Consider the following 15339-nt stretch of genomic DNA (forward strand, 5'->3'; position numbering starts at 1 on the left):
CACACGTATGAATATAAATATAGATGTAACCATAGATATAAATATAAATATAAATGTATTGCACAGGTCCCTGGCATATATTGCACAAAAGTGGTTGTAAACGGGAAAAAGAAAAAGAAAGAAAGAGAACAGATGTAGCAGTAGATGTGTATATGCGTTTAGTCCAGAAACAGGTCACTGTCGCTGTTGCCTCTGCCAAGATGCAAGGTGGATGCGTTGTACAGTCTTATGGCAGACGGCAAGAATGACCTCCTGTAGCGTTCCCTGTCGCACCGTGGATGAATCAGTCTATTGCTGAACGTGCTCTTCATTCCTGCAAGCCTGTCATAGAGGGGATGGGAGAAGTTGTCCATGATGGCCTCTAGTTTGGACATCATTCTCCTCTCAGCCACTACCTCCAAGGGGTCCAGGTCAGACCCAATGACAGAGCTTGCTCTCCTGATGAGCTTGTTCAGCCTTTTGGAATCTACTGCTCTAATCCCAGAGCCCCAGCACACCACTGCGTAGAAAATGGCACTCGCTACCACCGACTGATAAAACATGTGTAGCATCTTACTACACACATTGAAGGACCATTGAAGGATAAACCTGATCCTGTTTCTCTTAACGCAGTACTAAGACAGATCAAATGAATCACACATAGCATCATTCTAGTACTTATAATTCCTTCCCAACAATGATAGAAGGCATTTTTCTTTTTTTAGGTTAACTACACCATGTTCGAAGCAAGTGAATTATCTAGTGACACCACTGAACATTTTTTCAATCTTCACCAAAAAAGGAGGCTGACTTGATTTAATGTTCATTTCTTTAATAGGTTCAGAGCTCTGAGTGATGCAGTCACTTTTTCATTGAACTACATAATTTACTCTTGGTGGACAAAATAATGGAAACACAAACAACAAAAATATCAGCAGGACCAATTCTACACCTCTGTGACTCAGATAAAAATTGTACGATGTAAGCTTTACGATGTAAGCAATGGAAGAATGTTATACAGTCTCATGAGTTGTCTTTAACTGTTATATGGGGATGGGTTTATATTTGAAGAAAGCCAATGGAAGCCCCCCAGCCAAACTGCATGCTTCCATCTGTCAAACATGGGGGTGGGTCTGTTATGGTATGGGCAGAATTGTGAGCATTCGGTGTAATTATCACTCTGCATGGTAGAATTATTGCCATAGAATACAAATCATTTTAGGTGACCAGGTGCACCCTATGGTACAAAATTGTTTCATCAAGAAGTTTCCATATTCCAAGACAATTATGCCCCTTTGCACGCTGCTTAAGTCAAACACCTTCCATGGTCTCCCCAGTCACTAGATCTAAAGATGATTGAAAACTTTATGGGACGTTCTGGAATGTAAAGTGCGGAGTCCATTTCCACCTCCTTCATTTCTCAAAGAATTGGAGGCTTTCATTCTTGAAGAGTGGTCCAATATCACCCTAGAAACAGGTCAAAGTGTATATAACAGTATTCCAAGAAGGAATGAAACTGTTCTCTAGGCAAAGGGCAGCCCAAATTAGTTAATAAATATTCAGATTTTGCTTGGTGTTGACATTATTTTGTCCACCCCCTGAAGCTAGAAAAATATTTACCAGACAATGGATATAACTAAATAATGCATGGTTTAACAATTTTAATTAAAGAGGCTGTTAAAGAGGATGCCAAATCTAGCAACTCCAAACTCTAGTCTAGACTCTTTCTAGTCAAGAAATTGCAAAAGAATACTGGTTATAATGTTTTGATTGACCTACTGCTGTAGATAAGCAAATGTTTTGTGTGAATTGCTTTTCTTAACTTTTGCCTGATAGTCGTTATAAAGTGCATTCTTGTTCCTAACTCAGCAGTGTCTAGACATGTTGCCAGGCTTGAAGAAAGGAAATATTTGATGACCTTTATCTAATGTGCTTTCTCAATCTACCTGAACCAGATTCTTGCCAGCATTGCTAACATATCCTCCTAATCTGGCTCCTTTTTAAAGTTTGTATGGAAAAAAAGATGACTTGTTGTCAATCCTTTATACTGTATTTGTAGATATTTTCCAAAATGGAACACAACAGCCATATCCTATGGATCCCTTTCAATCACATGTTCAAATGAACTATAACCATTTTTTGTTGCTGTACCTTTCAGGAACAGAACCAAGCCCAGAATGAAAAAAAATGCTTGGTCTGTGTGATCTACCAGGCTTTTAAAACGTTTTTTAAAAAGTCCTTGGCCCAGGGAGATTGGCTGAGTGCTCTGAAATGAGATAGACATGTAAAAAATCTTTCGCTGCTCACCAAGAGCAGTCCAAGAATTTCCACTCTTTCTGAGAAATAAGAAACAAGCCCAAGCAACTAATGAACTAAACAACTTCTATCATTACATCCTTTTGACAGGCAATTTGACTGCATGCTTGACATAACTGATTGAATACATGAAGCCTTGGCCGCAAGCAAAACTCTGAAAGCAACTTTAGCATAGTCCTTTTTAATTGTTGGCACCAAGTGTCTTGTTGAAGTTCCAGGCGACTTGCAGTAGTCTTCAAGTTGGACTTCTTCTTAAAATCTTTAATTACCTCTTAAACATATGGTTTAGTCAGAACTGTTTACCAGGCTGGTTTAACTGTCCTTTCCGAATTTCCAAATTAAATGCCACTTTCAATTCTACTGTGACTTCTTTTTTAACACCACCATAAGTCTGCCTCGAGTACGTTTCCTCTTTCCGGCTTGGAAATTTGCTTAACACAGCAAAAATAGATAAGTTATTAACACCTGTCAACATAGTACATTAAAATACGTTAACACATGCACAGTTCACATTAATGCCTTAAAAATGCTGTTAAAGTATGTTTTAGAAAACCGGATTTTGTTTATTGCAGTATCAGATTGTAAAGGTTCTTTTTATTATTTTTAAGAGTTGTAATAAATAGCATTAATAGATTGACACCTTTCATTATTGAATTTAAAGTGTTATCTTTGAAGCTTGCAATTAAAGGGCCTTTGCTTTCTGGGACCTGGTTTTTTTCTTCAAAAATGCATCCTTTGTGGCATTTAACCATCTGAAGGCTATTTTTCGAGGAGAGTTTTAATACATTTTTCTTTACTTTTTTTTTAGACAGCAGGAAGTGCCTGTTTATGGCCAAATACAAAACACAGTTCAGTATGAGGGGCTTGGAGAAATTGATTGCAGCTGTCCTAATGCTGACCAAATCTTTGAACTGTACTGAGCATACACAGATTAGTTTCACTTTGTTTAATCGTTTTGCCACTGTTTCATCAAATGTCCTTCTGTGACAGCTGTTAACCAGAAAATGGGTGTTATAAACATAATAACATTATGCCTTTTGACATCCCCTTGTCAGAGAACATTCTATCATGAGACATCGTGGGTCTCATAACACTCACTACTGAGTTCCAACTTGATAGGAAACCAACATACTATGTTACCCATAGTAAATTCCGAAAATTATTATTGCTATTGCAGCTTTTACAATGTTTTCTAATCCTTCTATTATGATATCATCTATGTTTGCTAATTTTACCAGAATTTAGTTAGTTGGTCCTAATACTGATCCCTGTAGGACTCCACTATTTATATACCCCCACATGAGCATTCAAACCTTATCGGTACACTATTTCCTATCCATTACTCAGTTCTTACACCAAAGACACACATTACCCTGAACACCTACTGCTTGCTATTCAAAGGAACTTCATGAAAGGCCTTTAAATAATTTGCATGTACTATATAAATTGCTCTGGATACATCATTCCAGCTTTTCTAAATCCATTTTAACTATCCACCAAATTCCTGTTGACATGTAGATGAACCTTCACTTTTAACTATAATTTCTATAACTATGCACAACATAAGGAAAATGTAGGTCTATTATTATGTAATTCAGTTTTGTTACCATTTTATGGATGGGCCCATCATGAACAATTTTCCAGTCAATAGGTATTATCCCTGTCCTGTTTGAAGCTGGAAGAGTTTTGCTGATGGTCTATAGATAACATTTCTTCTTTCATTCCAATTGGTAGACCACTGTCAGATCATGGGGATTTGTATATCTTAAGTACATCTTACACTCGTAATACTGTACATCTGCCTCTTATCATATATTTATTCATCTTCATTTGTCTCGGATCTTACCAAACCATCCTGGTAAAACGGTGAAACCTTTTTCTTTCAGAAATAAAGAGTTTAAGCAAAAACTGAACTCTTTAATCAGATTTCACACTTAAGTAGTCACTGTCATGCTCCTTGGATGACTCCAATTAAAAAGAAACATATTACATTGAACATGGTTTCCAAATACTAAGAATAAAGTCATAAAACAGCCTACACAATATAGGTCTACACCGCAGAGGAGTGATTTTGTTTAAGAAAATGTAAAGAATAATTACACCCATGATTATAAAAAAATACATATGTGGATTTATTTCAAACTCTACCACAGAACTCTAATACAGAACTCAGTGATGTAAAGAAACCCACTTGGTCAGCTAGGATATTTAGAATACTTTTGACACAGCTTAAAAGAACTAGAATGAGTCCATCACACCCCATCATTTCTTTGTTGAAGAAACACTATCCTAAATTTTATTTGATCTGTTTCTAATCTGTACTTTTTCTTTGGGTCTAAAAAGAAACAGTGACACAGGCTGAATGCAGTCCAAATGACACAATACATTCCCAATGTGCTTTAAAAGGTCACAGAAACATGTGTCTCTAACTCCAAGGACTAAACAGCAGCACATGTTTTACAAAAATAGGATACACAGCAGGAAACAGTGAATTACGAATAGTAAACCACAGAAACTCTTCAAAAACAGACCTGCAAAAGTTAGATTATTTGTGTCCAGACTATTAGAAATGAAACATGATGTTGTGGTTTGGCTTAAAAATTTACAATCCAACTTAATAACCTAACCATACTAATTACAGACAAGCAAGTCATCTCCCCATAACAATGTACTTTTTAACTTGCACATGCATTTTGTGAAACTGTTCACCAAAAAAATCACTGAAACATCAGTATTAACATCTACAGTGTTAGGCTTTTCTTGCATGCCCTGCTAATTCTAGTGTTTAGTAAAAATTCTGTCATTTGAATCTGATTTAGCATTGTCAAACATTTATTTTTATCTTTTGAGTATACAACTTATTGACATAAACATAATCAATTGCCTATGGACACTTTCACAGAAAAATTATACAAAATTCATAACCATAGGTACTGCAACTTTACAACTAACAAATCTCTCTGGGAATGGACAGTAAGTAAGTGTCCCAGCAGGTACCGTAAATGTTTTGTTATGGTTTTGTAGCATCAGGGTTTTTTACAGAACACAGGAGTGTAAGCCGTCCCTCTCATTTGGTTGCTAGGACTTGCTTAGGACTGAAGAGATTCTGCTCCTTTAACCTGCCATAAGTGTATCAAATTCCTTTTAGACTCCAAACAATTTTGTTTGCTCCTCTTTGTTTGGACTCTTTTTGTAGTATAGCGTGCAGACTTGTACAACTAACGTACAACATAATTGAAGTACAAACCCATTTTTTTTACAACAACACAAAGCCTTAAAACAGCATGATCAGATGTAGATATAAATATTTCAAATCACAAACAGAGAAAAGGGTGTTCTTTTGCTCTTACCTTAGTGACAGGCAGTTCCTTACACTTGGTTTCAAAAAGGTGCTCAAGCTTAGCGGTGTCCAACTTGATGGGATCCAACTTATTCCACAGTGACTCTTTGCATTGTCTGTGATTTTTGTACTGCCATTCCATAGGCCGGACCTCATTCCAGAAGAGCCTGATAGTCTTCTTCTTTTTCTGGAACAGAGGTTCTCCTCGTGACAGCTGTGGAGATCCAATATGCTGGGGGGCACTGAAGGGAGGTGGAGGTGGCAGCATAGTGCCAGGCACTGGGGGCGGAGGGGGGCATCCAAAAAGTGGGGGTGGGGGAGGCAAGGCCATAAAGGAAGGAGGAGGAGGGGGAGGAGGAAGGATTTGCTCCCCAGAGCTCATCAAGCTATTCATATCCAAAATGTCAATGTCATCCTCGTCCTCCAAGTCTGTAAAATCCATGTCTTTGATTTTCAGCTCACGAGGGCTGGCCATCAGTTGATCCCAAATGTAGTCAGACTCCTTTTTGGCAGGTGGCACAGCTTTGTCTGGCTGCTTCTCCCCAAGATCGCTCTCTGGCACTGATAAGCCATTGACTAGCTCACCGTTGTTAAACTTCTCAGTAAATGCCTTCACACTGCCTTGATTGTCCAACTGTTCCTTGTCTGTCTTTTTGACACTCTCCTCACTGGCCTGCTTGCCGGCTTGGAAGATGGAGATTCGACTAGCTAGGCTGGCCACAGATTCCTCGTTATCCTCCTTTTCCTCTTTGTCTTTCTCCTTCTCCTCATCCTCATCCTGCGGCTTCTGGTTCTGGGCATACAACATGTCCAACATGAAGAGCTTGCTGTTGAGGATCTTACTGCACTGCTCATTCACATCCACATCCTTAATGCACTGTGTCCATTGACCTGGAACGGGAGAGGTTAAGAAAAATGGGAAATGGGTCATTTGATTTTAAAACAGAATTTATTAGCCTATTAAAATGAATAAGCTTTTGTCAAGTGGAACAATGCAAACCAGATCTATGCTCAGTAAATAGAGTATGTTTCTTATTGTTCTTGTTTCTCTGACTGACATTTCATAATGAACTGGTGTTTCTGTTTCTCTCAGGATATTTTAATAAGCTACACTAATCTAAATTGTCCAGCAATTATCTTTTATTTCATTTTCACCTTTAGCCAGTTTCACACAAAAGGTTGAAATCATATCACACACCAAAAGCTCACAATAGCCATAATCAAATGTTTGTGTAATATATACTGTATAACAAAGCAGAGAAATTACGAATAATTACAATGTTTTCCTGCGAGATAAGACTGCACGAATGGAATACTGCATTAATTTTTTAATGACACCAAAAACTACTTTTTGTCTTTGTGGTCATTGATCATTATAATCAGGCCTACTAAACTTTAGAGCAATTCACTATTGCTATATAGCAATTCCATTTAATATGCTCCACTGCAGTACTTTGATTTCAGCTGACAAGATGATTTGTCAGTACAAATATGAAAGCATACAGACTGAAGAACTTTCCACTGAATGCATCACAGGGGCCCTTGCTGAGACCCTCCCAAGAGTCCTTCGTCTTACCAGTCTCATTGTCGCTGGTCAGCTTTTCTTCTCTCTCCTCTCTCTCTAATGTGCTGCTGGCTGAGGAGATGCTGGAAGCCGAGCAGTTGTCCTTCTCATTCACCTCTTCATTCTGTCTCTCCTTCTCACTGAGGAGGGTGTTCTCCTCAGGCTCGTGCTCTGCAACCCGCTCGACCTCCGCCTCTGGTCCTGCCACGCTCTGTGACTCCGCCTCCTCTGATTGGGCTTCCACTTCCTGTTCTGCCTCAAGGACCACTTCCTGCGTCTCTGAATTGGATTCTCCTTCTGCTTCTGGCTCTGGTATGATGGCCGGCTCTGTTGTGGGTTCAAGATCTTGTACTGACTCTGGCTCACTAGCTGTTATTAAAAGCAAAGAAAAATGGCAGCGTTTAACATGAAGCATTAGACCTTTTCCAAAACATGTTTCAGCAAATGAACTCTTTTGAGAGGTCACTGGGCTCAGCAAATTTCCTCGCTTTTCATCATTCTAAAGATGAAGCTTTAAGGATCTTTTTTTTTACATTCTGCGCCAACTATTCCTGAAATGGATTTAGAAAAAGGCAGCAATTTGCTCTGCTCTGTATGTAAAATGTTTGCTTAATAAGATTTTTAGATCTTCCCTTTTTACATTTTACATACATGTCTGTTATTGCGAATAATACACTTTATGCAAAATCAAAAACTTTCAATAACTATAGATGTTACATTCGTTACTGTATTGGTAATGGATAAAATTATTCTAAGGTCCAAATCACATATAGCTTAATCAGCATGTAACAAGTAAAAGATGTAATCTGACTGTATTTATACAGAATAGCTTAATTAGTTTCATATGTTAATAACTGCACTGGGGATTTCCGTTGCAGTTCAGGGTCAAAATAACCTTCTGCGGATTGGCAAGTACAAAGTGTGAAAGTGTAAGCAAACTCATTAATAAAGAAACAATTAAAGCTTTTTTATTATCAGTAGTTTACCTGATGCCATGTGTTATACCCCACAGTAATTATACCAAACTGTTTCCAAATGCAAAATGTGTGGAATAACCACAGCAAACTAGCCTGCAAATTGTGGAAGAAGAAATGACAAGTTGATAATGTTCAGATGCTGAAAGTAGAAGGGGGGGATGCTCATAATGTCTATGTAAAAAGCTCCAAGCGGCATCACAGGATTAAGGTCCCATGTGTTACCAACATGTTATGTGTTTCATCTACCTCCACATCTGTGTATAAATCCACAAGTCACTACACTGGAAAGAAAGTGTTTTCTAAGTGAACCAAGGAAGGGTTCAATTCACCAAATAAAATAATGAATAAATGCTTCAGTAGAGCCACCTAAAGCAATAATTCGCTTTTTGTACAGGGTAGGAACAGCACCTACAGAATGTCATCCAATAGCTTTTCCATCTATCCATCCATTTTCTAACTGCTTTACTCAATTCAGGGTCATGGGGGAGCTGGGGCCTATCCTGGCAAAGCAGTTCGCTCAAGGCAGGATACACACTGGATGGGATGCCAGTTCATTGCAAGGCACAGACACAAAAACACCTACACTCACACCAGGGCCAGTTTTCCCAGAAGCCAATTAACCTACCAGTATGTCTTTGTACTGTGGGAGGAAACCAGAGAACCCAGGGGAAACCCATTCAAACATGGGGAACATACAAACTCCATGCAGATTGATGCATTAATGGAAACCAAGGCCCCAATACTAACTACTGCGCTACTGTAAAACCCCCAATTGCTGTTGCCCGATTATAATCTGTTCTAATGATTTATTTTTTCAATCAAGCCTGTTGTGAACACATTTTTCCACATCTACATTATCTGATGCTAGATATATTTGAGAAAACAGATTTAATTCTGTTCTTAACAAAACTGTGAAATCTATTAAGTTTTACATGTTTTTGGTTTTGCACTTTCTTGTGAAAAATGCATGCTGAAAGCAGGCGCTCAAAGGTCAACATTTAAAAATGTTCAAGTAGGTAGCTGCATCCCCGAAGAAGGCTCCACAGCTGAAATGTTGTGTTTCTTTCCTTCTCTTCTCAGCATGGAATAAACATTTACTTGTCCTTTGCAACATTTAAAAATGTTAAATTTACTTTTAATGGAACTGCAGACTGTGTTAGCATAAGATACAGCATCTCTACTGTTTGTTCTTGGTTTAACATGGAACATTAGACTGGAAAAATAGCTTTAGCTATTTAGCTAAGTCATGGAAAAGATTAATCTAGAGGCCACCCAAAGAGTTTTTCTGCTCTGTAATTTTTTATTTAAGAAAGAACAAGTTCTAATTCAGAAATGTCTGAGTAATTAAGAATACTGTCTATAAGACGCAATTTCCACTTCTTCATTCATTAACACAATATAGAATATTTCACACAGAACATAGTAATGGATAGAATTCTTCATTCAATTCTGTCTGGTTGCAAGAAAATCAATAATACTTCAGGATCAACAAACACCTTTATTTCTTAAATCTATTTCTATAAAATAAGTAATAATTTCAATCTCACAATTTCGTTCTTAACTTTCTTAAGTAGGCTTAGTTTATTACTGTGATGACTAGGTCACCTATTTTTATATGTCTTGAAACTTTTCTTCATCCTGTTGACAGCATCATTGATCAAGAAAACTTATCCAAAGAATGTAAGAAAATATATACTTTTAAATAAAAAACCAAAACTAATTCTATCCTTACTAAGTCAAAATCCCCAAAAGTTAAAAATGGCACAGAAAGTGACAATCTGGAATGTGCAAGGCCATACAAATGTTTCAGACTGTTAAAAAGTGCAATATTACCATGTTATATTGGTGCTGTCAGCAGTAAATGATGCCAACTGTGTTATTTCAAACCCACATGAAGGGTTAAGAAAATTTAAACCTTAACCATCACAATGTTCTGTGTCAAATGCTGAAATAAAAGTAAATCTGTTTTAAATAGAAAATAAGCTAACATAGAAATGAATTCTACACTTAAGTATTAAGCAAGAAAAACAATATTATGTGGCTGCAGAGCCTTTTTTGAGTAAATCCCATCCAAAAAGTCAGTGATTTATTAAGCTGCCCTCAAAGCTGTGAAGTATTTTCTAAATTATATACAAGATTGTCTTATAAAAAAAACAACTGAATTGTGCTGAATTGTCCAAATAAGTCCGTGGACAATTTGACCCTTTTGCTTTAGCCCAGAAACTTTACTTAATATTTTGTCACATTGTTTTTCACCTTTAGATATATATACAACCACTTGCAGTTGTGTTTTAATAAAGCTTAGTGCCACCTGCTGGCTAACATAGTTAATGAGACAAGTTGGCAATCTTCACAAATTGACTGCTTTCACATCAATCCAGATTAAACTCAGATCTACACACTGTGTAGCTTTTAAAAGTCTATTTGTGGATCAATATTTCTAGATATTTTTCAGCTCATAAAGAACAGAGACCAGGAATAATAAATTTGATTTACTTTACTTATTGTCTTGGGATTCTTTTGTCTTGGGGGACAGAAATAGTAAATTGCAGAAATCTCTGGCTTTAGATTATGTCAAGCTGCATATGGCCCATCTGCTAAAAGAAAAAGGGGACTGACTCCAAAAATGAATTAAATTAATGCAAAAAGGATCCATGAAAGTTGTTGGAGAGGCAGATGTGTTTAATGTGGTTAGCAGCCAAATCTAAAGGATTACCGCTGTCGCTTGACGTTATGAGTTCCCTTTCCTTTCTGAGCCCTGAAGCAAAGATATTCTCACCATTTACAAACAGGAAGACAAACAGCAAAGGAAGTGTTTAGTTGTAATATTTCCTTAAATTAGTACCATAATATATTTGCTTGAAATATGAAGTTGATCTGTAAAAAAAAAGCAGGATCAGTACTGTCCTTTTGTAATGTGAGAAAAAGTTATACAATTTATATGCTTCATCCAAATGGATTTATAGTTGTATCCATTATTAATACAACCAGGCATTTTACGTAGTGAAGCACGTAGTGAAATACCTTACTGAATAGTACAAGAGAAATACATGATTTGGGGATTTGAACTAACATTTCTTTCAAAACTTTTATGAATCCACCACCCTAACCATTACTACACACTTCTGCCACAAAGGATGTTCAGTTAGTGATAACCTACCTATAACCTGGAACACATTCAGTAGGAAATCATTCTATTCGTTATGTATTGAGACTTGTCAAAAAGACAATGAAGATCTTAAATACAACTAATGCATTATAAATATAATGCGATCCAATATCCAAGCTACTCATAGAAAAATATACATGCAGCTACAATTGTATACCAGTCAACATTAAAAAACATACATCATCTTAATTTATAAATGCTTCTTTTTTGTACTGGCTTCATATCTTCAGATGAGATGTTAAACAAGAGTCCCGACTAGTAGGTTATTAATGATCTATTGGCACTTTTCAGAAGAGTGTGCATCTGGGCTTGCATGATCTGTATTATCTAAAATTGGGTGAATTGAGTTCCATGCTATATTGTAGGAGCTCTGTGAGATCCGTTTGGATCCTCTGGGATGGAACGCACTTCATAAATACAATTAAAAACTGACTTAAATTCTCTCACCATTTTTACATATTTTTACATTCTTGATCTTTGTTATTGGTCTGTGTATGTTACACATAGTGTTTTTTTTTAGAAAACAAAAATACAATGATGTTCTTGCACAAGACAATGATATTCCCTTTGGCTTCTGTGTTACAAATGATAAGACCACATTAAAAAAAAAACAATCTACAGTTATATTATTCTCCGTCTCAGTATGCTTTTCAATTTTTGCACGCACCCCTTAATGGAAATATAAAAATACAATCTCAGAATCGAAATTTGAATGGAAATGCGAAGTCAACACCTAAGAGGTTGAGTTAGCAAAAAGAAAATATAAGTTAGGCCACCTTCAGGAGGAGACATAAAATCTAACAATTGTCGGTGGAGTTTTCCAAATTTTCTGATTTAGATTGGAATTTTAATTGGCTGAAAGGCTTTGTAAACATTCAATAATGACAATCACGCCAGAGACACAATAGGTGTGGGAAGGAAAAAAAAGACATGGAGCAGACTGTGGATTTGAAATTGTTCCAGTATATTGTTTGAATAAAATCTGCCAGAATTGCTTTTTCTTCCGCATGGTGTGATAACCACATCAGTAGGTGCTCTGGAAGGCTGAGGATTAGTGTTAACCTCTGTTTAGGATTGTGTTCTCGCCACAGCCCAGCTTGTATCCACATCAAAATCCTTCATGTGAAAGTTTCAGAAGTGCTCCAAAAGCATCAGAAAGAGCTTAACTGTAAATTATCCCATTACTTTACTTGGAACCATTACCTGAGCTTATTTTAGTCATTACTTTTTAGTTAGACAATCACTACTCAAGTCTCATACACAGTGTGAAAACCTTTGATGCATTATCTGGAATCTAAACTATTACATAAGAAAGAGAAAACATATTCCAAATAATTTGTTCCAAAATTCACAACCCATAGGTGCTAAAGCGAGAGATGAAGATTTAAGTTACACCCTGTCCCTTATTGTGCTAAAAGCTGAAGAAACTGCAAAAAAAAGCCTCTTTAACCACAACATGAGTCCACTGCAATCACGAACAAATCACTGGCTTGTGGCTTTATCTGTCTTGAATCGAAAGTTTGGAATTTTCCACTTTATCATCAAATTGGCAGCAAACTCCTGAGACTTTTCTCAGTGACATCGCCAAAGCAAATACTGATGTCTATCTACCAGTTATTCATAGGCACTTTCCTAGTCCTAATCACTGAATGTTACATTTCTATGAGAACTTTTGAAACATAAAGATATTTTACTTTAGTAAACAGGAATTCATTTTGTTGATGACACATCTCTTATACAGTTACATATACTGTTAAAGTGTACATTGTAAACGAGCTAAATTCAAGGTAAGTTAGACTGAAAGCATTGCAGTGTTGTTGTTTGGCCATATTTTGGTTGCTGTGTTCATACAGACATCATTTATATACTGTATAGTCACATTACAACATGCAGAAACAGTACAAAAGGGCAATCACTGAACAATACCAAACAGCTACATCGGTGATGATAGTTAAGTGCCAGTGTTTTTAGGACAGAATGCTGGAAGCACTTCTTTACTCTGTTATAGTCTGAAATAAACAATCTAGCCTGAATGTGGCAGCTGGTACTGTAGATAGAGATCTTTTCTTAGCTACTACCAGCCAAATAATCATGATGGGTCATATAGCCAGATGGGTCACTGAGTCAAGAGTTTGTTTAAAGCTTATGATGGTACCTTAAGAAGGTCATTTGTCAATGCCTTGATTTTGATTTAATATACCATAACTTCATACTGTCTTAAAGAACTGAATCAAAGATAGTCCATTTGGGTAGTATAGGGTTTTTGTAAACGAACGTATATGCAGGCCTGTTGGCAATCAGAGCAGAACTTGGGCAGTATTTAAGCACTTTCCGCAAACAAAGCCTATACACTCTTTCCTTCTTTCCTGCCTCTCAGGATATTCAGTCAATGAGTTCAAAAGTAGAGTCAAACTAAAGGAAATTGTTATCCTAAGTGATCTAATTTGGGTTTAATTTTCAATAGTTTCACACTTCCCTACATCTGCATCTATATTCCTGACATATTAAAAGTGTGGGATAAAGAATCAGCTTTAAGATATGGCAATATTTATTTATGTTTATGGAAGAAAATATGCTGGAACACCTACAGTAAGATGCAGTTCAAAACCATGATAAAATCAAAGGAGGTTAAATACCTTGTTGATTCATTTTATCAATGAACAAGTTCAATATCTCAAGTATCCTCTGCTGCTAGCAATGCTTGCACATAACATGGTTTTGAGATTATTGGTGTGTTTATAGTATGCCTCTCTTGGAAATCATATTTCACTTAGCAAAACGTAAATCAGCAAGTATAAATGCTGTATCTCACCTATATAGCATGTTCCAGATGTGCTCTATTGGGCTGCTGGGAGAATAGAATGGCCAGTGGATCACACATGTTGTGATGTATGACAGTTACTGTATGTATGACATACTGTATGGCTGGTCATTATTGAGCATAAACACGAGAGCATAAAGATGCAAAACATAAGATGCAATACGTGGAGCAAGAATGTTGTTTCTATAGCATTACACAAAGAAAGAACAATTCATAATTGCTCACTGTGATCTCCATCCATACTAAAGCCCATAACATCCCATCTGCACCTTGGAACTGGTCTACAACTTCAGCTACTGTACATAACACGGATGGTACTGTACTTCTTCCCAAAACAGTGGTACACTGTCTATCTATAGTCACTGCAGAACAGGCTGAAACATGACTCATTGCTTAACAACAGTTTCTTTGGCTCAACATGTTGCTCTATGCTGCTTATTCAGCATCAAGCCAAATTGTACTTCAGGAATAACATTTTTTTAAATATTTGTGAAAATTGAGAGCTAAATTATTAGTTGAGTTTTTTACACCTGAAGAAGGCTCCACAGCCAAAACGTTGTGTTTCCTTTCTTCTCTTTTCAGCATGGAATAAACCTTTACTTGTTCGTTTGCAAGCCTACGCATGCTGACGCAGCTACCCACCTGAACGACATAAATATATGCACTGTTGTGTGGATGACATTTTGCATTATGTACTCTTTCCAGGCAATATCTTTTATTCTTTATGGAAACAATTCTGCATCACTCTTTTACAAAAATATTAGCCATATTTTACCCAAGAGTGAAGGCACTGAGTAAACCGTTGATGCTCATATATATTTGGTAACTCCTAATTGTGAATTTTTGTACATATGTTACTCTGCTTTAATTTTAGCAGCTCCTCCAAAATGTTTATGAAGCAAAAGTATATGGGATAATACTTAGAGACAATTTGCATGTAACATGCTACAGAACTCCTCCTGTTAGTGTAGTAAGCTCTAACTTCTGCCCTGCCCTAAATTAAGTGCAGCTGGGCTAGAGTGTGGAGCTCCTGGGGACCCTGATTATCTGCATGTGAATGTGTATGCATTATTCTGCTCTCAATGCACAATCAATCAGTGAGTTAGCCAATCCTGGGCCTCACTTCCAGCCATATAACCAAATACCTGGGTGCTTTGGACTAGAGAATAAAAC

At 36.9% G+C, this 15339-nt stretch overlaps 1 protein-coding gene across 5 annotated transcripts in view; it reads right to left on the reverse strand.

Annotated features, from left to right (window-relative positions):
* The window catches only part of fhod3a (formin homology 2 domain containing 3a), a 244989-nt gene that overhangs the window by 25527 nt on the left and 204123 nt on the right, over positions 1 to 15339 (reverse strand). For all 5 annotated transcript variants that reach the window (XM_088601865.1, XM_088601864.1, XM_088601869.1 and 2 more), the window contains 2 exons: positions 7212 to 7568; positions 5646 to 6526 (listed from right to left, as the gene is read on the reverse strand). In XM_088601865.1, coding sequence (XP_088457991.1) covers positions 5646 to 6526; positions 7212 to 7568 — 1238 coding nt within the window. The remainder of the gene's footprint in view (positions 1 to 5645; positions 6527 to 7211; positions 7569 to 15339) is intronic.

The sequence above is a fragment of the Lepisosteus platostomus genome, chromosome 12, assembly GCF_059453375.1.
Source record: "Lepisosteus platostomus isolate fLepPlt1 chromosome 12, fLepPlt1.hap1, whole genome shotgun sequence".
NCBI lineage: Eukaryota > Metazoa > Chordata > Actinopteri > Semionotiformes > Lepisosteidae > Lepisosteus > Lepisosteus platostomus.